The 25,829-nt window shown below is 42.8% G+C and overlaps 1 protein-coding gene across 4 annotated transcripts in view; it reads left to right on the top strand.

Annotated features, from left to right (window-relative positions):
* The window catches only part of LOC148048267 (sterol O-acyltransferase 2-like), a 31,359-nt gene extending 16,058 nt beyond the window's left edge, over window positions 1–15,301 (top strand). For 3 of the 4 annotated variants that reach the window (XM_087710485.1, XM_087710484.1, XM_087710486.1), the window contains 10 exons: window positions 1,818–2,100; window positions 2,961–3,036; window positions 3,928–4,009; window positions 4,196–4,241; window positions 5,536–5,665; window positions 7,011–7,108; window positions 8,129–8,227; window positions 8,628–8,763; window positions 12,129–12,274; window positions 13,878–15,301. In XM_087710485.1, the coding sequence (XP_087566611.1) occupies window positions 1,818–2,100; window positions 2,961–3,036; window positions 3,928–4,009; window positions 4,196–4,241; window positions 5,536–5,665; window positions 7,011–7,108; window positions 8,129–8,227; window positions 8,628–8,763; window positions 12,129–12,274; window positions 13,878–13,928 (1,147 nt within the window). In that variant the 3' untranslated portion in view covers window positions 13,929–15,301. The remainder of the gene's footprint in view (window positions 1–1,817; window positions 2,101–2,960; window positions 3,037–3,927; window positions 4,010–4,195; window positions 4,242–5,535; window positions 5,666–7,010; window positions 7,109–8,128; window positions 8,228–8,627; window positions 8,764–12,128; window positions 12,275–13,877) is intronic. The other variant, XM_087710483.1, reaches the window with a different exon arrangement.
* Window positions 15,302–25,829: the final 10,528 nt, after the last annotated feature.

Genomic DNA, 25,829 nt, shown 5'->3' with positions numbered 1-25,829 from the left:
GTTCCTGCCCCTATCAGTTCTTAACCAAATAGCCTTCAAGGGAACAGCTTCTCTCTCAGCTTCTTTCAAGTCCACTAGGTGGCAATGGTAATTGTATCAACTTTCAATTCTTGTCTTTTTCCACTCTGCCTTTAACTTTAAAAAAACAGAGCATAGAAAATACAAAAAGGAAAGCCAAAGAAAGAGGAAAAAGGAATCTTTAAAACAATTAGAGCTTAGATATATCCAGGGTGCCCACAAAGTCCAAAAGTAAAAGTATAGGAAAAGCACAATAAGCCAATCCACATTTAACTGCAATTGAAGTCCAGCCCGGCTTCCGAAAATAAAAAAGGGGGAAAAAATCTTCAATTTGCTGTCTTAAATCCGCCGCTTTCTCTCTAGTCAGCCTTTATTTTAAATTAAATTTCCACAATTAGGGTGGTTCTCTTTCCAATAGAAAAAAAGATTTAAAAACTCTCACCAAAACAACATGCTTCTCTCCCGTGCTTGTGTAAAGGAGCTGTCAGCAGTTTCAGCAGCCTGGGGGCTGACGTGATTGCTGGCAAGAGGGGCTTTTTCTGGGTCACCAGAGACTTTGCGGGTGTTTCTGGGATCACAGGATCTGCCCCTACCTTTCACTGTCTCTTCAGGATGGTTTAGGTCCGGATTGGCCATTCTGCTCATTGTAACATTTATTTGTTTTTAATGCTGTATGCTGCCATGGGCAACTTTTTAATTGGGAAGCCTTAGAAATGAAATATTTCTTCAAAGGAAAAGAAGGAGAAGGAAATGTCCATGATAGGCAAATCCTTGAAATCACCAGCAGTTCTGTGCATTGTTAGAAGGTCTGCTTTATTCTTCAGAAATGGTAGAGGGTTATTATACAGCCATACAGATTGGTAGCAGAGGATGGTTATGTAGCCATACAGATCAAATAAAGTGTACAGTGTATAGTCACTATGGGCCTTGCTGCTAATTGGTTTCAACTATCACAACTGTTGCAGGAAACTCTCCTCAGAACATAAGGGAACCATAGATTATAACCATAGGTGCTAAGTAAACACTGCCATCTTCTGGCTGATTAATTCTGTAGTTGGAATACATTCTAACATGTATTGGAACAAGCATGAAGCGGATCAAGGAAGGAGTCCAATAGAAGACAGAGAGCCAAGCTCACATTCACAGTCAGGGATCTAATTCACTTTGGGTTAGTTGATCAATCTCTCAGCTTTCACTGGGGATACAATCAGAAGGAAAGTCCAGGTATTTCATCTTGAATTTTCAAAATGGAAGATTTACAGGTGGTAAATAAATGTCTTATACAATTACCAAACTCCACATGAGCTGTAGAAAGCTCAGGGGGATGTACCAAAAAAGGATTGGACATTATTCTGATAGGAATGTTGAGTAATGTTCCTAATATGACAGGCCCTTCAAAAAACCTTAGGGTCCTCTATTCCTGATCCATTTAAATTCTGCTAGGAACCTTTTTGTGGGTCCAATATTTAAGGATGAGCAATAGTTAAAATTATGAAGGTTATGAAACAAAGATTATGAAACAAAACATGATTATGAAACAAATGAAGGGGACTGATCATAATTTTTTCAGTTGGAGGTGGGTTCTCCATCATTCTAACTCTGTTCTGACTATTTTTAAGAGTTCATGGGAACTTTCATGAGTTTCCTTCCTCAAAATAGCAGGACCAATCCCCTTCACTTTTCATCAGTCATGCCACTGAATATTGGGGATAACCCAGAGAAACCGCTTATTTCACTTGAAACATCCTCATCTTTTGGGCAGCATCCTTAGAATACTTTTTCTTCTTTCTCTTCTACAGTCTTGTTTTGGATTTCGAGCTCTTTATCATTGGCTTTCAACAGCTGCCCACAGCACTCTTGGCCTGGCTCTGCATGTTCCTCTACACCTTATTTGTGCCCTATCAGGCCCTGCAAATGTGGTCAGGCTGCTTGAAGACGACCAGGTTCCCCAACCTCTTGACGGTCACCTTGGTGTTCCTGGTGCTGTTCTGCCATGCTGCAGTGCTGGGATTCTTCCCTGTCTATATTACTGTCTACTGTAATTTGGGAATTGCCTCCCGTAAAATTGTCCTCTTTGAGCAGGTATGGCACTGGGGCAGCACAAAGAAAGTGGGTACAGGGGAAAGGAGTTCTTAAACAGAAATGGGAGAAGCTACATTTGAAGTGAAGTTGGAATTATGAAGGAATTCTGGTTGCCTCAGGACATCTCAGTGTGAAATATAAAGATAGTAGCAAGCGCCAGAAAGGCCCCCTGTAGCATAAATGTATACTTCCATATACAGGCCATATATTTGCCATTGTACAGAGAAGACATGCCACCCTCACTCCAGGTTTAGGTAGCTTTCTCCTGTCTGGCATCCAGTGGTGGGATTCAGCCAGTTCAAACCACTTCAGGAGAATCAGTTGTTAACTTTCTGAGCAGTTTGGTGAACTGGTTGTTGGAAGAAATCATTAGGGCAGAGAACCGGTTGCTAAATTATTTGAATCCCACCACTGCTGGTATCCTCTGAACAGCCTAGACAAACCCCAAATAGAGTCATTAAGGATAGGCCAGGTTAAAGATACATACTTCCCAACACATTGCCCTGAAGAAGATATACAGTACATTTTTAAAAAGTCTTGTGACAGAAGATATGGTCCTTAGCAGACATCGTCATGTATATGTCATATATAAATGGTGACAGTAGCACTAGCCATGGCCTCAAATATATGTTCTTCTTGCCAGCTAGAATAAAAGCAGATTTCATCCAAGTAAGATTTTGAGTAGAAGATAGTATAGCTGACAGTTAGCCAAGTGAGTAAGCAGGGGCCATTTCTGTCTGAAAAGTCTAGACAGACAGAGTGGGGAGCACCATGGGATCCATAGGGTCCACCATGGGAACATGGGAACAACATGACTCAACTTCACGCTGTTTCCTTGCTCATTCCCCTGTCTGGAATAGATCCGGTTCCTGATGAAAAGCTACTCATTTCTGCGAGAATCGATGCCTCCTCTTCTCCACTCTAGGAACCAAGTTGGTGAGTTTGACTTGGAGGCTCTTAGTACTGATTATGATAGCTACAAGTCACCCTCATAGTCCCCCAAACTGATTTTCCACCAATTGCAGCATCTGAGTTGTAGCATAAGATAATCATGTAACCATTGGCTTCCACATGCTGATTGCTATCACAGACTTTCTCAACCTATGAAAGAATTGGATTACACTTTCTATTTGCCTATCAGTGATTTGGTAGATGTTGTAAGTAGATTTTAAGTGTTGCAAAATACTAAGAAAAGTAATATGGAAGCAAAGCAAAGGAAACCTCTTACCTGGGTCAAGTATATTTCTCCAAATTCCTCACAAATCACAATTTCTCCTATTTGCCAGCCTTTATTTTGCAGAAAAAACTGCAGAATATAGGTGATTAATCCTTGTGAATACATGGAATTCTTTGTTTGTTGCTTTTGTATCCAATGGAGGCAGATTTTCAGAAAGCTGAATTCTGCATCCTGTATCACAACTTAACTACTTTTTGTATATGAGATGTATCATAAGCTATTTTTTGTACATAAGAAATATGCTAACAAGAAGAGCTGTGGTGGCACAGTGTTTAGAATGCAGCATTGCAGGCAGATTCTGCTAGATGTTTGATTCTCACCAGCTCAAGGTTGATCTTCCATCCTTCCAAGTTTCGTAAAATGAGGACCCAGATTGTTGGGGACAATATGCTGACTCTGTAAGAGACGGCTGTAAAGCTTTATGAAGCTATATATACTGTAAGAATAATTGTTATTGCTATTGCTATCGTCATGTACAGATTAAGCTTTGCTTAATTTCCACTTGAGCAACATGGAAGCTCCAGGGCAACTATTTCTTCAGTGCAGCTGAAGTTTCAACCATTCCTTTGCTTCTTTCCCTCCCACTCCAGGGAAGATAAGCTGTCCTGAATTCTCAACCTACTTATATTTTCTCTTCTGCCCAACTTTGATCTACAGAATGAGCTATCCAAGGTAACTCCTTGCATATTGTGTTTTTGGGCTCCCTGGTTTCTCAGCTCTGTGAGAAAAAGAATGGGCAAAATGGGCTTCAGGAGATACAGTTCATGCCCCCAGAGCAACCTTGTAATCATTGTATTTTCCAAGAAAAGGGAACTACTCTGTTATATCTCAACTCAATCCCTGCTCCTTTCCTTATAGAGATCCATACATCCGCTGGAGTTATGTCATCCGAAAACTGGTCGAGGTGAGAGAAACACATTAAGTTTTCATTGACGGGTGGCTTTTTCTGGCCTCTCTGTGAATTAGAAATGTGCTTGGGGACTATTGGATTTTTGCACAAGACTCAGCTAGACTGGTAACCCTAAGGTGTCTTAGCTGGCCAAGGGAGTAAATACCAATAATACTATTTTAAGAAGCCCTGGGTGACCAAAGGCCACCATTTAAATTTCCCAGAGTTCTGTAGTCTTTTAGTTGTTAATAATTTATTGCAACAAGCAGAAATTTAAAAAAAACACAAATATTTCATCATTCGTCAATCATTAAAACATTGAAGTACAATTTTTTTTGTATGCCCCTTCCTCCCTCCACCCCCCCGACTTGCCAGAACCCATACACGGTATGGATTTTTAACTAACATAGTCTAAAATCTATTGAGAAAAAAGAAATAAAAAAATTAATGACATTCTACATTGACCTTAGCTTCTTCTTACTGAACTAACTTTTAACAGTTTAAATCATTTCTGATCTTAAGCATAGGCTAACTGGAATTTCTTGGTCCCGTATTTATTTTGTATATAGTCAATCCATTTTTTCCAGTCTCATTTATATCTCTCATTTGAGTGATCTTTAAGATATGCCAATATTTTAGCCATCTCGGCTAAGTTTGTGACTTTCAATGTCCATTCTTGGATTGTAGGCAAGTATTCCTTCTTCCAGTATTGCGCCACCAACAATCTTGCTGCAGTTATTAGATGCAGAATCAAGTTAGTCTCTACCACTGCAAAGTCAGTACATATACCTAGTAAAAATAACTGAGGAATAAACTTTATCCTTCTTTTAAAAATATTTTGCATAACCCACCATATTTTTATCCAGTTCTGTAGTCTTGAGTGAATGAGTTATAACATTTCTCCTGAGACATACTTGATGCAAACCATTTCACTTTCCTAAGAGATGTTCAATTTAAAACTTTAGACAATAATGTACATATTTTCAAATATCTCCCACAGGAAAAGGAAAGGAAAAAGGGGTTTGGAAGAGAGCAGAGTTGGTGGAACTTAGAACCACTCAGGATGTGTGTAGTGCAGAAATCTATGACAGATTGGCTAAAATTAAACAGAAGAGGGGCTGGTGTTGGAGGACAGTATTTGTGTTTTGTAGGATATTAAAATGGCAGCCAAATCCAGCTTCTGAGATCATAGAACAGAAGAAGGATTCTCTTAGTCATAGTTGAGAGCTGACAACCTGTATGCCTTGCCAGAACAACATGGAGATGCCAGTAGGTCACTAAGGTAGAGTTTTTTCCCTCTGTTCCACAGTTCTTGGCTAGTATATATTTTGTGAATTTCCTTCTGAAATACTACTTCATCCCTAACTTGGGCAACATGCATAAGCAGCCTTTCACCATCAAAACCCTGCTGCTCTCCATCTTTGATTCAGTTATACCTGGTAGGTGGAAACAATTGTGATTTCGTTTGTTTAATGGGATTAAGCAGTAATGCTACGGAATTGGGATGTTGACCTCATCCTGTAGAAAAAACAGGAGAGCCTCAAACACAATCAGGCTGATTTATCACATTTTAGAGAAAGTGTAGGGAGACATAGTACAGGTAGTTCTCAACATACAACCATTTGTATGTTGAGAACTACCCGACAGAACTGAAAAAGGGACTTATAAACATTTTTCACAGTTACAATCATTGCAGCATTCCCATGGTTACGTGATCAAAATACATGCCATAAATACTGGTGGGAAAAGTCATAAAATGGGGGCAGTCGTAAAATGGTCTCATTTAGCAATACCAATTTTGGACTCAATTGTGGTCATACGACCAGGACTATATGTATCAGCTAAGTGATACACAGCCATCCAGAGCTATTTTGGATAACGATGCACAGCATATATATTTAATCGATAAATAGTTACTTCATACAACAAGCCAAAATATTTATGATTTTGGACTATATGTAACATTAAGTGAAGTCGTTGCTAATTAGTATATAAAACTGCAAGTTCATGTCAGTGTCTCTGACTCCATTTGGACACCAGCTGAATGGCATCAATGTGTAGGTGTCTAAATCTTTGACAATGCAGGTTTATAGCCTTAATTAAAAACAGGTACATCATACAAAAAGAGAGCTTCTCAAGTTATACAGTGCCATGGTACTTTAGTCCTTGTTTAGTGACCACAGTTCGAACCAGCAACTTGAAAGTAAAATGGTTGCTAAGTAATACCATAACTGTGTGGTGAGATTACTTCAGCTTTCTTTGGTTTTACAAACCCTTGAAGGTTATAAATGTAGGGTTGGTTGCAAAAGTAGGTTTTTCATCATCATCATGACTGCAAACGGCCACTAATCAAGGTAGTTCCTAACAACGGGAACTAAAAATAACGTAGTCAAGTCATTCTGCTTTTCTTCCACTTGGATATGCCCAAAGTACTTTTAAAAAGTCAATTGGACTTTCTTGGGTTTATTTTCTGTGAAAGCTTTATTTCTCATCCAAAAAGCTTCTTAGTTCATTTTCAGAACTGAAGAAGCTTCTCCAATAAGAAGTGAAACATTTTAAAGGAAAAAACCCAGAAAGTCAAGTTGCCTTTTGTAAAGGCCTTTGGGACAATGATGACCTGGATGATGAAGAATCTCTATAGACATTCCATTAGGATATTAGCCTAAAAGTCTAACCTGATTTGCAATTGTCTTTCTTAAATCTGTAACAATAATTGAATTTTTAATCTCTTCCTTCTCCCGAAAGTGGGAAGAATTAATGTATTTCTTTACTTCTCTCATTCAGGGCTATCATTTCTATTCGTGGTCTTCTATTTCTTCCAGGACTGTTGGCAAAACATATTTGCTGAGATCCTGCGTTTCGCAGACCGTTCTTTCTACAAGGTGATGACAAGGGAGAAGGGGGGAGAGATGGGGCAAGAAAGATATGGGAAGTCTAGATTTCATTCCTCATGGAGATACTATTTTTAACAGTTTATTTATTTATACATTTTCATTTAACATACAAAAGTACTTTTTGAACAGTGTATTGACTGGGTCAATTTGCGTACGTAATAATACTTTTCCAGCTCCTAATTTCTACACCTATTATCCAACCTTTTATAAAACATACCCCATGTTCAAAAATACTCTGTATCTTCTTCTTCTTCTTTCTTTAATGTCAGTCTGTCCATTTCTGCATCTCTTGGATATACTTGAATGGTCCATTGGCCGTGAAGAACAGTTTGAAAAACTTTGGAAAGAGTTCTGAGAGGTTATGGTTCTGAAAGAAAAGCAAACTTCAACCTGCCTGACACTGAAGTATCTGATTGCTTGTAATCAAAGTAATAAATACGGGTGGTCCCTCATTTAGCAACTGGGTGCACTTACAACTATGATGATAAAGTTATGATCAGTACTCACATTTACAACCTCTGCAGGTCTGTAAAGTAAAGGAAAGTAGAACTAAGATTGCAAGCATGTTTTTCCCCTACCAATTGTTTTAATGGGCTTGTAAAATATTTCAATTTTTGCTTTTATCATATGGCACTGCAGTCACTTTAGGTGAGATAGGTAGCTCTGTAAATTCAACAATAAATTAGGTAAATAAATAACGTAACTTAATGACTGCTTAACAACTTTGTTTCTGCTCCCAATTGTGGTCACTAAATGAAGACCACCTGTAGAAACATGTATGTTTAGGGACTATAAGAGGCCTGGTTGGCAGTTGCAAATTCCCACTGGTTTCCCCACTGACTTAGTGATGGAAATTCTAATCCCGACTGTCCTTGTAACTCAAGGACTACCTGTAACAGACAATCTAGAGTGGATTGTCTCTTTCCTTGCAAAAATACAGTGATGTTCCCGTTTGAAGCCTGGCATTTCTGTGTTTTTCATGCTCTTTATTTCATTCTTCCTGTCTAGGACTGGTGGAATTCCACATCATTCTCGGCATTTTTTCGGTCATGGAATGGGATTGTACACGATTGGCTGTACTGCTATATTTATCAAGATTTTCTGTGGGTAGGTAAGGCCGTAATGGGCGGTGAGAATAATCTTTGGGGGCAGGAGGAAGAACTGCAGCCAGGGCAATGATCAAAAGGAGATGTCTCAGCTCAGAGCAGGATTGCGGGTAGAATAACATCTCAGGAGGGATTCTTCCTTGTGGCTCAGAAAATAAAGGTCAGGAAGGGGGGAAGCGCTTTCAGCCTTGCAAGATTCTATTTCTGTAACTTTGCAATAAAAGTACTATTATTGGTTTACTGTCTGGATTACCTGAAAGGGCTGACAAGCTTACCAAACCCACCCTATATTACCCCCTAAAGTACACCTTCTCTGTGTAATTTCTCTATGCCTGTCTTCATTGTTTATTGGGGAACACCAGGATGAGGTCTATAATTCACTTGTGCTCCTTCTCTTCCAGCTGATAGGAGGGAGAGCCCGAGCTGGAGCTATGTTCATGGTCTTCCTTTTGTCAGCGGTTATCCATGAATACCTCTTCACCTTGGCTTTTGGCTTCTTCTTTCCTGTCATGTTTGTGCTTTTTGCCATGACTGGAGGTTAGTACTGCCTCAGGAAATGGACTAATAAACCATCCCTCAGAGGATTCAAGCAAGGCCCATTAAAAAGTAATGCGGCATGGATTACTCCTGTTGAATTCTGAGCGGCTCAAGGTTGACTCAGCCTTCCACCCATCCGTGGTCTCAGTAAAATAAGGACCAAGGTTGTTGGGGGCAATAGACTGACTGTAAACTGCTTAGAGAGGGCTGTAAAGTACTATGAAGCGGTATATAAGTCTAAGTGCTATTGCTGTTATGTTCTGCCCTTTTGCTGGTTTGCGGTTCCCACACTTCCCAATTAACACACATTCCTGTCTTTTTGATACATTTTCTCTACCACTTGTAGGTGGAGTTGCTCCAAATTTATTCAAAATATATTAAGGAACAGGGGTCAACTTGGGAGTAAAGTCACAAGTGGACGCTGAATGGCCTTTCCTATATGGAATGAATAGGGGCAAAATGAGAGTAGTGTTTCCAGGACGACAATTAATTTGTTTATTATTGTGAAGATTTACTTATCTGAGTTGTGCCTCACAGAGACTCCTTGCCAATATTTTATTGTACAGCCTTGCCCTTGGAAGCTATCGGCCTGGCAATTGTCCAAGGACTGATAAGGTCTGTTGTTGCAATTATACTTTGAAAGGCTTATTTCCGGGAGTTTGCTGGAAGTGAACACAAGGAATTCACATTAGCCAAAAAAAGGGGGGTTTCAGGACAAGGAGTCTGTTTTGTGATTCTGTTAAGTCTAGGTCAGAACATGTTTCTCAATCTTGGTGACTTTGACTACAGCTTCCAGAATTTCCCAGGCACCAATTTGCATTGCATTATTGCCCCATATGATGCACTGTGTGGTTAGGATGGAGGCAGCTTTTTCATGCTTGAGAAAGTTATTTTGGTGTAGTATTTTTTTCAAATCTTGCTGGTCATTGACTGATTAAACAGTGGTTCTTCTATAAGAAAATTAAGATTCTTTATTCCAGCAGTAGGAATAATGTAATCTCAAACAGGAACAGTTTTACAAATTAAAAAGCCAGAGCAAAAACAAAATTAATAACTGGAAAACAAATTTTTCTTATTTCAGAAGTCCAATCACATTTCCAAAACAGATGTTTTAATCACAATAATCACTCAGATAAAAGAGCAACAGGAAAATAGCCTAGGTTCTAGGAACAGAGAGTTCCACCTGCGATGACAATGCTTTGAGAACTCTATTTCCCAAATTATTTTACCCCCATGGAAGTAGGGATGGGCATATTGTCTTGTAATTAACTTGGAAATTGCTATTATGTTAGATTTCTTAATGCGCAATCCTCCTATTGTAGCAGTGGTGGGTTTCAATTTTTTTTAGAAACTATTCTGTAGGTGTGGCCTGTTTTGCGGGAGTGGCTCAGTGGTCATGTGACCATGTAGGCGTGGCCAATTTGAAAAATCTACTGAAACTCACTTAACAACACTTTTGCTTAGTAACCAAAATTTTGGACTCAATTGTGGTCATAAGTTCTTTCTTTCTTTCTTTCTTTCTTTCTTTCTCTCTCTCTCTCTCTCTCTTTCCTTCCTTCCTTTTGTCTCTCTCTCCCTTTATCTATCTATCTTTCATCTCTCACTCCCACTTTCTTTTTCTTTCTTTTTTCTTTCTCTTTCTCTCTTTCTCTTTCTGTCTCTCTCTCTTTCTGTGTGTCTGTCTCTCACTCTCTGTGTAGCACTTTGCCTCTATCTCCCTCCCTCCGTGTCTCTCTCTGTAATTCTCTCTGTGTGCCTGTCTGTGTGCCTGTCTCTCTCTGTCTCTTTCTCTGTATCTCCTCCCTCCCTCTGTGTGTGTGTGTTTGTGTGTTTCTCACTCTGTGTGTGTGTGTGTCTGTCTGTCTTTCTGTCTCTGTCTCTTTCCCCCTCTCTCTCTGTCTGTAAGCCGCTGTCGCGCCTGTCGTCCTGGATCAGGCTGAGCTGCCTGTCCTTCTTCAACACCTCCCGGGGGTGCACGTCCATTGTAAAATCCATCGGGTCGTCCAAAGTAGCGGGATTCAGCAGGACCTTGGCTGAATGCATGCAAACGCTCAAGTCTGCTGCTCGCCGCTCCTCAACTAGTTGCAAAGTTCTCTCTGGAGATTCTGGCGTGTGGAGGCAGTGCTCGCCTCTTGAGCTTTGGTGAAGGGGATTTTTTCAGCGGGACGGAGCCTGGGCAGCAGGGAATTTCCCCACTGAAGTAGAAGGCAAGGCTTTCAAACTAGTCTGATCCTGCTTGAAAAGGCTGCTGTGGTGGAGCAAAGGGTGCCCTTGCTGAGGATTCCCTCCTTCAGTCGGTCTCTGGAATTTCCCCCCTTTTTTTTCTACAGAAGGGAAAGGTTTTTTGACTGGGCAGCTTGATGTGATTAAGGCCGTTCTACTCCTCCTTTGCACTCCTTGCCTACGGGCATCCTCTGTATGATAGCCACCTGGTTAAAAAGGAGGAGGAGCCCATCCAGGAACACGAGGGGGATCCCTGCCCCCATGGTTGGGCTCCGGACTAGCGGAGCCTCCTCTTCCTCCTTTTTAACCAGCAAATCTTTTTAACCAGGCAATCTTCGGCTGCTGCATAAGCCCACGGGCACGCGCTGCCCTCTTCTCTCTGATAGCCACCTGGTTAAAAAGAGGAGGAGGCTCGGCTGGTCCGGAGCCCATCCGCAGGGGGAGGGATCCCCCTCACGTTCCTCGTCTTCCTGGATGGACTCCAGACAAGCGGAGCCACCGTCTCCTTTTTAACCAGGCAGCTATCAGAGAGAAGAGGGCAGTGCGTGCCCGTGGGCTTGTGCAGCAGCCGAATCCTCGCCTCCTGTTCTTCGGCTGCTGCACAAGGCCAAGGGCACGCGCTGCCCAGTTTGCTGAATACGGTGCGGCTTCAGAGAAAGAAGGCGTGCGAGAAAGCCGGGGGTATTTTGTCCCTTCTATCTCCCCGTTGCTCAGAAAAGCAACTCTGGGAAGGTCCTTTGGTGGCAGCTGGCATCCTAGAACCTGCCTGCTAGCAAAGGACCTTTCCGAAGTTGCTTTTCTGGTTAACACGGAGACAGAAGGGACAAATTACCGTCTGTTTTCCCCATGCTCAGAAAAGCAACTTTAGGAAGGTCCTTTGCTAGCAGGCAGGTTCTAGGACGCCTGACGGAGACAGAAGGGACAAAATATTGGCCGACCGAGACTGATATACAGGGCTGGGGGCAGGGCAGGCTTACTTCTGGGTCCGGTGACCAACCGGTTCGCGAGAACTGGCAGGGAACGGCAGCAACCCACCCCTGCATTGTAGATAACAGTTATTAGAAATCAATAAGTGACAGATCTCCTTTGCTCAGTGTGGCTGGAATATACAAAATTAACCCTTTTTCTGTTTGTCCTCATAGTGTTCTTTAATTTCGTTCTCAATGATAAGAGAAAAGGCCCTTTCTGGAACATCATCATATGGATATGCCTCTGTTTGGGCCTAGCGATCTTTTTCTCCTTATACTGCCAAGAGTTGTTTGCACAGGCCCACTGTCCACTCCAGGAGGTGAGTAGACAGTTTATGTTGTGGGGTTGGAATAAGTCTTGGGTTCCCTCTTCATACCATTTTTCATTATTGTAAATATCTCTTCTTCCAAGAAGGTCAAGGCTTCTAACTGGCATATATTCCATCTGCTAAAATTAAGATAAATATGTGGGGAATTCAGAAACACCAGGAATTCGCAAATAAAATTGTTATAAAACTAAGAGCTTATTCTAATTCTGCTGGTATTGGCAATGGCTAATAGCAGCTCAGGGGATATAGTCTGTATCCATATATACTTACTAATTAACTTGACAGACTGACCAACTGACAGACCAGTTAATTTGTGCCATTAAGTTGGTTCTGATTCCTAGTAACAGCATAAATAGATCTTCTCCATGTTGATCTATGCCTACTTGTTCTTTCAAGTCTCCCAATGATTCAGTCATAGCCAGTATAACTGACTCCATCCACTTTGCTACTGGTCATCCTTCTCTTTCCTTCCTTCCTTTTCCAACATTCTCTATTCCTAGCTTTATTTCCTACACCTATGCTAGCTCGAAATAAATATGAATTTCATTTTTATTTACCTACACCTATGCTAGCTTGAAATAAATATCTATTTGGTTTTTATCCTGCTTTTATTTCTGGTCAACTCAAGGTGTTATATATATATAAAAGGCAGAAAGAGGGTGACTGGCCCAAAATCACTTAGCTTACTTTCATCCCTAAGGGAGGCCTAGAATTCACAGTCTCCTGGTTTCTAGGCCAGTACCTGAGCCAGCACACCAAATGGCTCTTAAGTTAAATAAGTTCTATCTCTTCACTGGAAGAGTGGAACCATTTAATTAAAGATTGCTTCATTATTCCTTATATTACTTTATTAAAATTATGTCTGAGTCACCTTTTGGCTCTAAAACATTAAATAATTCAATCCAATCAATAAAATCCAATCAATAAAAAAATAAACAGAAAATATTTCATGTTAGCTGTATTTTGGGGCATTCGTTTTATGGAGCCCTAAACAGGAAAAAAGACCAAATAAAAGGTCCATTGAGAGCAGCAGATATGCCCAGCATGTTGTCAACTATGTATTTTGGCTCTGATTGGGAATCCAGCATATTTTGGGGACACCAGGTTCTGTAAAACTTTATAGCAAGAATCTGTTTTACAGCATAGCTGGAGATGCTCACCTGCAGGGAGTTGAAGCAAATCTTTCTTCCTTCTCCTCATATCAGTAGCTGCAAAAGGTGGTCTGTGACATAGAAAATTCTGAGTCTAAGAGCCTTTGACAAGCAGCATCCTTCAACTCTGGGCTACCTTGGGTTGCCTCCATGAGTTGAGGGGCCTGAGGAGCAAAACTGACAGAGCCAGATTCTGCATCCCAGAATAGGCTACACCTGCAATTCCAAGTCTCTCCAGTGCTGCTTTTAACATTGCTGAAACTCTGGGAATGTTATTGTGCTGATGGGCTCCTGATTATGTTGGAACATTTATATGGCTGATCTTGCTGATCCAGATCTAAGCATGATTAGCTACAATTCTTGTATCATTTTGCCTCATAATAGTTCTTTCCCTTCTAGGTTTTCTATTTCTCTTGACATAGTCATCGTTTTCTTTTTTTCAGAAGACCTTCTGGGGGCAAGTGACTCCATGTTCCTGGTATTGCCACGCATAAGCAACTATTTCCAGCCTACTCTAACCTTCTACTTTGCTTCAAAAATGATGTCTCACAAGGGTAGCACATTACCCTGCTGCTGCAGCAACAAGGACCCCCAGCACATCATGCATCTCCTCCACTCCCTCCATGGAAAGCTGCATTTGGAAATTCCTTACCTGAGAGTGCTAAAATTTGGTTTGTAGGTTTGAAGGTTCTCATCTAGTAGAGACAAAACATCTACAAAGATCCCTGCTGTGTGAAGTTTGTTGGTCTTCTGGGTGCTCAAAATCCAGGCAAAAGGGGCTAAGGAAAATTTATAAATGACAATCTTTAGTTGCCTCCAGGATTTACAAAACTAATTTTCATTCTTAAACTACTTAAAAGAAAACATGAAAGCTTCATCCTAAAATGTAGGTTACCCCACATCCCAGCTTTAATCCAAACTCTGTTGCTTTTATAACAGCATTCAGCCTTCCAGATACAATTGAAATCCAGCTCCCACAAGTTCCATTGATTAGGAATGATGGAAGCTAGAATTCAACAATATCAGAAGTACTGCTTATATTTTCTACCTTTAGACTTTCATTCAACATTTTATCTCCAGCAGTAAAGGAAGGGAATCTGAATTACCACCAACAGTATCCATTCAATGCCTCCTTTAGTGGGTGAATGATTTTTGAAACTATATTTGGAAATAAAAACAGATTATGCTAAACCAATCTTATTTTATTTTTTGACAAAGTAAATAATTTAGTAGACCAGAAAAAGTCTGTGGATATAGTATAACTATTCTTCAGCAAGGCATTTGATAAAGTAGACCAAGATCTACTTCTTGGTAAACTAGAAAAATGTGGGGTAACTCACATTTGGATTTGTAACTGGCTGGCAAACATTTGGCTGGGATATCTTTATTCCTTCTGATTTATATCCTGATTGAAAACCTTTGTGATCTGTTTGTCTGCTCATCATGCCATGTTTCTCATCCAAGAAGAAACAAGTTGCTCTTGCAGTACAGTATTTAAAAAAATCAAAACCTTTGGTCACAATCTTCAATTGTTTGTTTCTCTTAATGTAACATGAAAATGACATCTTTCACTTCACTGCACAGGCTGAAGCATTGTCTGCAGACAGTATTTGAATATGTGCACAGCATTCCATCAATTCTATTTCTTATTATAATTAAAAAATTATTATAAAATTAGACATAAATATATGTAATTATGTAATTAGATATAAGTTTATGTAGATAGAAGAAACATGGTGGCTTCCAATCATGAATCACCTGATGGCTGCCATCACTACTGACCATTGCTTATTTTGGCTGGAAATGACAGAACAATATCTGAACCCCTAATATTAAGAATAACTGGAATAAAATGCCTATAGTGCGAGATTCCTTCTTAACTGTTTGTAGTAGCCAGGGATGAAGTTCCCTCTTTCCAGGTCACAATCTCTCTCTCTATCTGGAGCATGGAAATCAACACAAACAGAACTAAGTTAACTTTTAATATAATGAACACGATCCTGTAGCCACTATAAACAAAGAGCAAAAGAAAAACTGAGCACTGCTTCTCTCACTCCTGCAATTGGTGGAGGAGATAGGAGATGCTGCCAGACTTGAATATGATGCTTGCCCCACCCCGCCTCATCCCCTGACCCACCTGCACTTCCAAATTGTGCCTGAAAATCTTTCTTGAGTCTGGCAGCTACACCACTTTTCTAATTGGCTATTCTGTGCAGGGAAACATCTCACTGCTGCTGCTCGGCCTTCTTGAGGCACGTAGGCAGGAGGTAATGGCAGCCATGATGTGGGTTTCCTTTGCTGCCTGTGCACTCTGGGTGGCCAGCAGCCAAGCTGGCAAGCCAGCAATTGTCGGCTGCCTCTAATCTGCCTGCTCTGTCTCTGTGCCCGGCTCTTGCACCCTCGCCTGACTGTGCTGCCCTCTCGCTTTTTTCCCTGCCTCCCCCAGCCAATGGTGCTGGCCAGGAGAAAACAGACGGTCAGCCTGTAGAGGAGGAGGAGGAGGGCACGTGGCTCTGTGATGTGCACCGGGGAACTGGGAAGGAAAGCATTTTCAGGTGGCAGCGCATGCGGAAACCATCTACCACCTGAAACACGATGCACTTGTTTGGCCTCTGTATGCACCCTTTTTGGAATCGGGGAGGGGACACTACAGCCCCAAAATGCTTTCATTGAAAAGGCTTTCATTGCAGTTCCCCAGGAAGCTTCGGGAATCAGGCGCCATGTGAAAGAGGATCCCCACCACATGGAACCCCCCTGAAAATGTGACGTGTGGAGTGGGTGGGTGGAGCTACATTCGGAGTATAAGACGCACCCAGATTTTATCTCTTTTTTGGGGGGTAAAAAGGTGCATCTTATATTCCGAAAAATACAGTACAATTATTGGTCCCCATTCTTACCAAGTAAAATTAGAAGATGGTAAGATATGGAAAAGATGCCGGGCCGAATAGGAAACTCTGCCCTAATACAACAAAAAGAGAATCCTACGCAAACAACCCAAACACCCATTGACTTCAACCTATGATCTGAGAATCCACATAACCAGGGACATGCAGTCAGGGGAGGCAGGGGAGGCAGAGCCTCACCACTATCATCATGAAAAGAAAAAAAATGTAAAAGGAAAAAGGCTGAGCTAGTTGCTGCCAGAATCACCATGGATGACTCTGCTCAGTGCTTAACTCTTTAAAAAAACTTCTAAAAAGTGCTCTCTACAGGAGGCGGCAGGAGAATGAGGTGCCTCATCTAGTCTGACTTTATGATCACTCGAGCAGAGCTAAGCAAGGGTTAAAAGCTGAAAAATTCCTGATGTAGATGAGGCACGTCGTTCTCCTGCCTCCTGTAGAGGGTGTTTTTTAAGAGGCTTTTTAGAGGCTCTGGCAGCAACTAGCTCAGCCTGACCTCAGCTCATGCCTCTTTTCTTTTACATTTTTTTTTCTTTTCATGATGGCAGGCAAGAGCAGAGTTGAAATCCTCTCTGAAACAGCTGGAAAAGGTATATGTGTGGGTCGGAGGGAGGGGGAGGAATTCAAAAAGTTTGCACGTAGAGCCACGTTGCCTTTTCAAACACACACACACACACACACACACACACACACACACACACACAGAGCTGAATAAAAGTATATAAGCCCAGCTTCACTGATTACAAGTTTGAAAAGGCAACGTGGCTCCACCTGCAATCAAAGTCTCGGATCGGAAGGCAGCAGGGGAATGGGGGCGGGGTGTGGCAGAAGAGCTGCTTTCAAGCCATTGGAAAATATATCCAATCCAACTTCTGTGTTTGTGTTTGTTTGAGAGTGAGTGAGTGAGTGAGAGAGGGATCCAACTTCTCTGTGTGCGTGTGTCTGTTTGAGAGAGGGGGGAGAGAGGGAGGAAGGAGGGGGAGGGAGAAGAAAAAAATGAAGGAAACTTTTTTGCAAAGGAGAAAAACAAATACTGTTGCTTTAAATTGGAACTGAGCATGCCTGGCTGTGGAATTCTGGGAGTTGAAGTCCACAAGTCTAAAAAAATTTGATACTCCTATATCAGTGCCTCACCAGTCATAAACCTCACCGCACATCACTGCACATAACACATACACATACCTAAGGAACCAAGAATCCAGTGAAGTGTTTGAGGAGAGGCGAATCCTGTAGAGTCAGCCCCGCCCCGGGCAGTCTTCCGGGAGTTTCCATTGTTTGACTCTGGAGCGGCAGTAGACCCGACTGCCCAGGCTGCTGCCACTGTTCTATCTCAGCTGTGCAGGTCACCAACACCCTGCCTACCTGCGTGACCATGTCAGCTGAATTACTCTGATTGGGTAACACTTTTTGAATAGGGAAGAGGTGTTAAACATGCTAATTAGTAGTAAAGCCTGAGATGTAGGTTTCACTCGGGTCGGTCTTTCCAAGTAGGGAAAGACTTTCCCTTTGGAGAGCCAAGGCCGGAGCCACAGCAGCAGCGTCTGCACAGACAGATAGGACAACAAGAAGAAGCAGCGGGGGAGGGGAGGACCAACATTGCGATGATACGGACGTGCGGTCTCGATGTTCTGAGACCGCAGCCGACACTTTTGCCACTGGGTGGTCCAATCAGACCTAAACCATCCTGCAGAGACGGTGAACAGGAAGAATACATCTTGCTGATCTCAGGGACATCGCAAAGTCCCTGATCGATGCAAGAGAAGTTCTTCAAGCCGGCGACAAAAAAATCCAGCCAAGGCTGATGAAGTCGGGGCGGCTCCAAAACGTAAAATTAATTTAAATTGGAAAACAGAAGAAATAAGCGGCGGAATTAAGCTTTGAACGGTTTTGGACAGTGGATTATCTTACTTTTTAAATGCTATGCTCATGGATGGAATTTATGCAAGCCTTTTAAAACAAATGGATTAAGTTTTCTTCTTCTATTTTTTTTCTTTTATTATTCTTTGTAACCTATAGACTGAAGTTCTCCTCTTTCATTACTGTGGGTGTTTTTCTAAGTCATTCAAGAATTGGACCTTATTTAACTTGGTATATAAAGAAGAAACTAAGAAAATTCTAACAATAACACTGGAGGCTGGAGGTTTGTGTATTGGAAAGGAAACACTTTTGATTTCCTTACTGATTATCCTGGCTTGGCACTCCAAGATCTCACTCTTGTTTATAGAGAGTGATAAGAAGAAAAGCATACAGGTGTCCCTTTGAAGTATATCTTTAACCAGAGAAAAGTGAAAATAAAACTTTATTGTGAATTTATGCTTAATCTTGTAAAAACCTTCCAACCCAGAGCAGCAATGTTTGTTAGCTGGAGATAATGGCACAACTTCAACAAAAGTTAAGAATTTAGAGGTCTATTAAATTCAACAGAAACAGGATGAAAATCCAGGGGAAATCAAAGAATGCATTTATCAAACCTTTAGACAAAATACCACATTAGATCCTGAGCTTGAAGAAAGTAAGAGAATGGTCAATATGATCTTCATTGGTCACTCTGCAGATGACATTAGAGTAAAATAAATAAATAAATAAAATACAGAAGACGAAAAGTGGGGGCAGGAAAGGCATCTCTGAACTTGTGGAATGAGCATACAAAACATATGTTAATTGGGCTCAAATTTCAGAGAAGGACAGAAAGAGCCCTCAAGTTAGCAACTTGTCAGAAGAATTGTTGAGGAGGGGCCAATAGATAGAATCCCATGCCCAGTCAGAGAAAGAGCCCTCCAGTTAGTAACTTGCCAGAAGAATTGCCGAGGAGGGGCCAATAGATAGAATCCCATGCCAGTCAGAGAAAGAGCCCTTCAGTTAGCAAGAAAAAAAAAGCCATGAAGGTCTCTGTGGCTTGAATAAATGGAAATTGCATGAAAGGTCTTTGTGAAGAAAGAAAGAAAGAAAGAAAGAAAGAAAGAAAGAAAGAAAGAAAGAAAGAAAGAAAGAAAGAAAGAAAGAAAGAAAGAAAGAAAGAAGACAGGATGCAACGTAAAGCTGAATTGCTGACAGTTGCGTTGTCAAATAATTCCAAAACCCAAAGCAGAGGTCAATGTATTTGGCGAAAAGAAAAAAAAGGCCACTGGCTACTGATACCACAAATGGCAGAAGACATGGGACTGTTTTGCTACTGGAAAGATACAGGTTGATAGATAAAAGTGTATAATTTAAAACTAGTTAAACTTAATGAAATTTAGCGACAATAGATATAGTCAAATAAATAATTGGTAATGATAAAAATGTATACATGTTTAGTGTTATGAAAAGTAATAATTGGATATGAATATTGAATGGTACCCATGAAAGGAAGATTAGAAATATTTTTAATTATTTATAAAGATTAATAAAAAAGAACTAAGTTAGATTCAGTTAAGTCTTGATTATTAGGGGGGGAAATGTTATGAAACAGAATATAGTCAAAAAAAGGAGGAATAATGATAACAACGTATATATATATATATATATATATATATATATATATATATATATATATATATATATATATATGTGTGTGTGTGTGTGTGTGTGTGTGTGTGTGTGTGTGTGTGTGTGTGTGTGTGTGTGTGTGTGTGCATGTATGTGTACAACATAAGGAAATTGGATGTAATTTGTAAACAGTGATTTGGAAAGGAGGGTTAGAAAATTTTGCTACAAAATATTATGGATGTTTAGCCAGAATAGGACATAAGGATTCAATATTATTGGTGGATTTTAGAAATAGTAAATGAAATGCCACTATGTGGCGAGCAAGTGACAGGGCTGGAGCAGGCATTCCAGAAATTACTTCTGGGTCCACTGGTCGAACCTCCTCTCACCAACCCGTTCTCCTGAGCCAGTGCGAACAGGTAGAAACCGACCACTGATGTTTAGCCAGAATAGACCATAAGGATTTAGCATTATTGGAGGATATTAGAAATAGCAAATGAAATGCCAGTATGTGGTTATGTTTTAAATCTTGGTATATTTTATGATAAAGGACGTTTAAACAATTATAGTCAAATGAAAATGGAGGTATGATGATGGTAATATGTATAAATATATCTTGAGTTAAAATACTTGAGTTAATATGAATTATGGTTGATGACTGTGGAAGAGATGCACGAAAATCTTTTGTAACCACTGATAACACTTTCTACAGTATGTAAAAAAGGAAGATTCTTTGTGTTGTGTTTGTTTTGAAAATAAAAAATAAAAAAAATTATTTAAAAAAAAAGAAGCAGGGGGGAAAGGACAAGAAAAAGCATAAGGAACAGATTTGTAGAATTAAGATCCAAAATGGGAGTACTATAATGAATAGTGGTTGAGTGGGGGCGTTGGAATTCATTACTGGAATGTGTATTTCTATGCAATCTATCCCAATCTTGCGAGTTATTAACCCGGTCACAGTGCAGCTAAGACTTGCCCCTCTACTGGGGAAAACACATCCAGTCTTCCACTGCAGCCTGCTCCAATCAATCCAGGCCTCTGATATCAGAGGAGACCCGCTACTTCTGCCAGCCCCAGTTACTGTAGATGGGGAACAGCACTATATAGTGCAAGATATACTAGATTCCAGGTGGCACAGGGCACGGTTACAATACCTTATTTTATGGAAAGGTTATCTCCTGTCGGAGGCATCTTGGGTTCATAACAAGGACTGTAGGGCACCCACCTGGTCACTGTTCCCTCTAAGGTGCGCGCCTGCGCGGCCGCGCACGTGGAAAGAAAGCCCCACGCAGCAGTTTCTAACTGCCGCGCAGAGATTTCTACCAAAGCAAACGTGGGGATGTCCTTTGCAGGCGGTTAGAACTGGCCGCCCACAAAGGACCTCCCCAGACTTGTTTTGATGAGCCGCCAGTCCTCTTGCTTCTTCTCCTTCACCGGCAAAGCTCCCGCTGGTGCCCCCGCCCATGGCAGTGGCAGTGGTGCCTCTCCCTCCACGCGGAGCACCTGAGCTGGCTCCCGCGTTATCCCTCCCCCTTCCTCCTCTGCCATGCTTTTGAGGCCGCGGGAGCTAGTAGGAAAGCGGCGGAGGTGGCAGGGGTAACCCAGAGCCCAGCTGAGGTGCTCCGAGCGGGGGGGGAGGCACCACCGCCGCTGCCATGGGCGGGGGCGCCAGCGGGAGCTTTGCCGGTGAAGGAGAAGAAGCAAGAGGACTGGCAGCTTTGAAATGCAACCCCCTGGTCCCACCGGCCGCGGATTTGATTCGGCATAAGTGGGGGCCGAACACATGCTGAGCCGACTTTGCGCAGTGAGGCGAAGTAATTCAACCCCCCCACAAAGAACGTTTGTCTGTGTGTGTGTTTGTGTGTGTGTGTGTGTGTGTGTGTGTGTGTGTGTGTGTGTGTGTGTGTGAGAGAGAGAGAGAGAGAGAGAGAGAGAGAGAGAGAGAGAGAGAGAGAATTGGATCAAAATTGGTGGCCAAAGGAGTGGAGGGAGGGAAGGAAGGAAGGAAGGAAGGGAGGGAGGGAGGAAGGAAGCCCTGCCCCCTGTGAAAAAAACTGAAGATGGAGCAGTGAATGAATAAACCATAAAAGCAACAAACAGTTAATGCGTAAGTAAGCTGAGGAGCAAGTTCTCAACTAAGGAAGCAATATAAGAAAGAAATATAAAAAGCTCAATATGCCAAAACACTTATTTTAGTCTTCATTTAATTACTTGTATTGTAGTCTGATGTAACATCTTTTTAAAGTTAACGTTAGTTAGAAAAGATAGGGTACAAAACTTAAATAATAAAAAATTGTACATTCATTTTGAAAAACAAATGCAATACTTGATTAATTTCATATCTTTATTTAAAATAGTTTTGGCATGGCATATGATTTTATTGACTCAGTTGGAAATGATGTGGATGTTGTATGTGATTCTGAGGTATATATATTCTTGAGTAAGATAACATATAGCATATTGTCCAAACTTGCTAGACTATTTAATTGATCTTACTACTTTAAAGGGGGAGAGTTTCATGATAAATTATTTTATTACATTTATGTTGCATTTATATATTATATTTATTACATTTATATTCCACATTATATATTTGTATTGTTATTTTAGTGTTTATTGTCAATTTTGATAGATATTATATTGATATATCAATACTGATTTTAATCATACTAAATAACAATTACTGCTATTATTTATCAGCATTACATATTTACAGTTTTTAATATTGAGTTAGTCATATTTTAGAATAATAGCGTTATCTTTTAATAGGATAATTGGCAAAATCTAATTCAAAAAGGAATGTGAGAGGACAGGTTGCCTGCAAAATGCCAGGACCCAGGACCCTGTTGGTGCCATGTCTCTCTCTAGCCAGTCTAACAATCTAAAAGCTGAGCAGAGAGCCTTTTTTTTTCAGGGTGAGTGGAAAAGTATAGTGTTTGAGTGGCACTTTTCATGTCTGGCATTCATCGGGCTGAAACCTCGCTCGCAATTGGCGCTTGACGCTTGGAAGGTTGCGCAAATGTCCAGCAGACGCGACAGCAGTTCAAACTGTTGCTCTCTTAGGTGCTCAGGCATGAAACTGTGCAGCTCACACACTATACTTTTCCGCTCACACTGAAAAAAAATTAGAGGGAACATTGCACCTGGTAGCGAGATTCCACTGCAGACACCAAAAAAAACAGGGGAAAGGAATCCTTCAACTCCTAACTAACTCTAATTTGTAGCTCCCCAGATGCTGTCTCTGTGGTAGGGGCCGCATGTCAGCTCTGGCCAGCTCAGAGGCATGGAGCTGCCATTCAGGGGAGAAGACTGGGCCAGCTGCCAAGACTCACCATCCCACCTACACAAATTGAAGAAATTCATGCTAATAATCCATGATTAATTGCCAGGTGGTTTCGCTCTGGATCACAAGGTGATGGATGTGCGCATGCGCAGGCTGCAGCTTATCTTAATTACCAATGTAGCTATGAAAGATGGTGGGTGTTATGTCTTCTCGACGCAGCCGGCAGGCGGGGCCAGAGCTGCAAGCTCCTGATTGGCCCTGGCGCGCCCTCCGGCTGGCGGGAGAATCGCCAGCCACCTATTGGCTAGCCACCTGACAGCCCTTGTATATAAAGAGCTGTCAGGCGGGCGAGCGCTGTCCGAGTCCTGAAGTTCTGTTGTACCATTTAAACTGTTAATAAAGCTGTTATACTTTACCTCACGCCTCGTACATAATACTGGCGACGAGGATGACCGACTCGGACCCCGTCATCGTCCCTGCCCTGGCTCCATCGTCTGTGTTCACTGCTTTCAGGCCAGAGGCCGAATCATGGGACACCTTTTTAGAAAGGTTCGAGGTTTTCCTCATGGCTCACGACTTCTCTGAGCTCCCTGAGGGGAGGCGTCGAGGTACTTTCCTCCACTATTGCAGACCAGAAATGTTCGCCACCGCCAGGGCTCTAGCTGCACCGGCCCCGGTACACTCTCTGCCACTGGACGTTCTCATGGAGCGGCTCAAGATCCACTATGAGCCTTCGCCCTCCAAATATACCTCCCGGCAATATTTCCTGCATTGTATTCAGAGGCAGGGCCAATCCATCGCACAGTATGTGGCCGAACTATGGGCAGCTGCCATCAACTGCGAATTTGCCGATTTAGAGGACGCCCTCCTTGAACAATTCATTTATGGGCTCCTCGACATCAACCTGCACAGGAAGATTTTGGCGCGCACCGAGCTCTCAATGAAAATAGCGGTGGACGACGCCCGGGCTTATGAGATGGCTGGGCAGTCCACCCCTGATGTCCGCCGTTTCCCGCCATCGGCGTTGCCGGCGCTGCCCAACTCTGCTGTCCACAGCCAGATGTTGGTCCTCGACCCTTGTGCCGACGCCATTTCCTCCGTTGACCGCCTTTGTGCCCAGCCTCCTCGAGATGGCGGCGTGTGCCTCAGTTGCGGCAGCCGCCATCCCAGGACTTCCTGCCATTTCCGCGTGGCCATCTGCCGCCGTTGTGGCAAGAAGGACCACATCTCCAACGTCTGCCGCTCTGCTTCGGCGGATGCTCGAAACCAGAGGCCCCCTCCTCCTCCACCTCCTCCGCCTGCTCAGCCTGCTGCTAGCCGCCGCCAGCATCCCGGGTCCTCTTCATCCGCCCGCATGAGCTGCTATGCTGTGTCCGCTCCTGAGCCTCCCCTGCCCAATTGGCAGGCCGATTCCGCTGCTGCCTCTTCCTTCTATGGCGGCATCTCCGCATCTTATTCACAGGCCGCCCTGCAAGATGGAGTTGGACATGGGCTCCGCCTGCACTATTATGTCAGGGGACACCCTGAGGTCACTTATACCAACCCTCAAGGCTAGCCAGCTAGGCCCAGCTGACTGCCTCCTCCGTGACTATCAGGGAAATTCCATTCCCATTCTGGGTTGTGGGCACTTCCCTGTCACTTTCTGAAATTTCCAGGGCTCCCTTCCCCTGGTAGTTGTCCAGCACCCCCATGCCTCCCTCCTAGGGCTGGACTGGTTTAGGGCTTTTGGGCTGAGCATAGCCAGGATCAATTCCCTCCGCCTTACCTCCTTCCTAGATTCCCTCTTGTCGGAGTTCACTGATGTTTTTTCCGACACCCCGGGGTGCTACACTGGCATCCCCATTTCCCTCAATTTGGACCCCACGGTGGCGCCCATCCACCTGAAGGCCCGACAGGTTCCGTTCACCCTCCGGGCTCGTGTGGATGCCGAGATTGACAAGCTTGTCTCTCAAGGCATCCTGGAACCCGTCGACCACGCCCCATGGGAAACCCCTATCATTCTCCCCTTGAAATCTGATGGCTCCCTGAGGGTCTGCGCCAATTATAAGGCCACCCTGAACAAGGCCCTGCAGGCGCATCCTTACCCTGTCCCTGTTGTGCAGCACGTCCTGCACTCCTTGGGCAGCTAAGCTGGACCTGGCCCAAGCCTACCAGCAGCTGCCGGTAGATGAGGCCTCCACCACAGCGCAAACTATAGTGACCCACCGTGACGCCTTTAAGTGCTGCCGCTGGCTGCAGTTCGGGGTCAGTGTGGCTCCCGGGATTTTCCAAGGACTGATGGAGCGGGTGCTCCATGGCATCCCGGGGGTCGTTCCCTACTTTGATGATGTCCAGATTGCCACTCCCGACCAATCAGGACTTGTCAAAATGCTTAGAGCTGTCATCTCCCATTTCTGTGCTGCCGGCTTGCACTTAAAGTGCTCCAAGTGCAAGCTCGGTGTGCCCTCCGTGGAGTTTCTAGGTTTTCTTGTGGATTCCCGCGGAATCCACCCCACCCCTTCCAAAATAGAGGCCATTGCCTCCGCCCCCACGCCCACTTCCAAAGTTGACTCCAGGCCTTCCTGGGGCTCCTAAACTTCTATTCCTCATTCATCCCGCACAAAGCCTCCGTTGCAGAGCCCTTGCATCACCTCCTCGATGCATCGCCCCCTGGTCCTGGACAGACCGCGAAGCGCATGCGCTCGCGGCTGTCAAAACTCTCCTGACTACTGCCCCTGTGCTCGTCCAGTATGACAAGCACCTCC

The sequence above is a fragment of the Thamnophis sirtalis genome, unplaced genomic scaffold, assembly GCF_051295495.1.
Source record: "Thamnophis sirtalis isolate CommonGarterSnake01/CBP01778 unplaced genomic scaffold, rThaSir2_p1.2 scaffold_3, whole genome shotgun sequence".
Lineage (NCBI taxonomy): Eukaryota > Metazoa > Chordata > Lepidosauria > Squamata > Natricidae > Thamnophis > Thamnophis sirtalis.
Note: the sequence above shows the minus strand (reverse complement) of the source record. Positions and strands in the feature narration are given on the sequence as shown.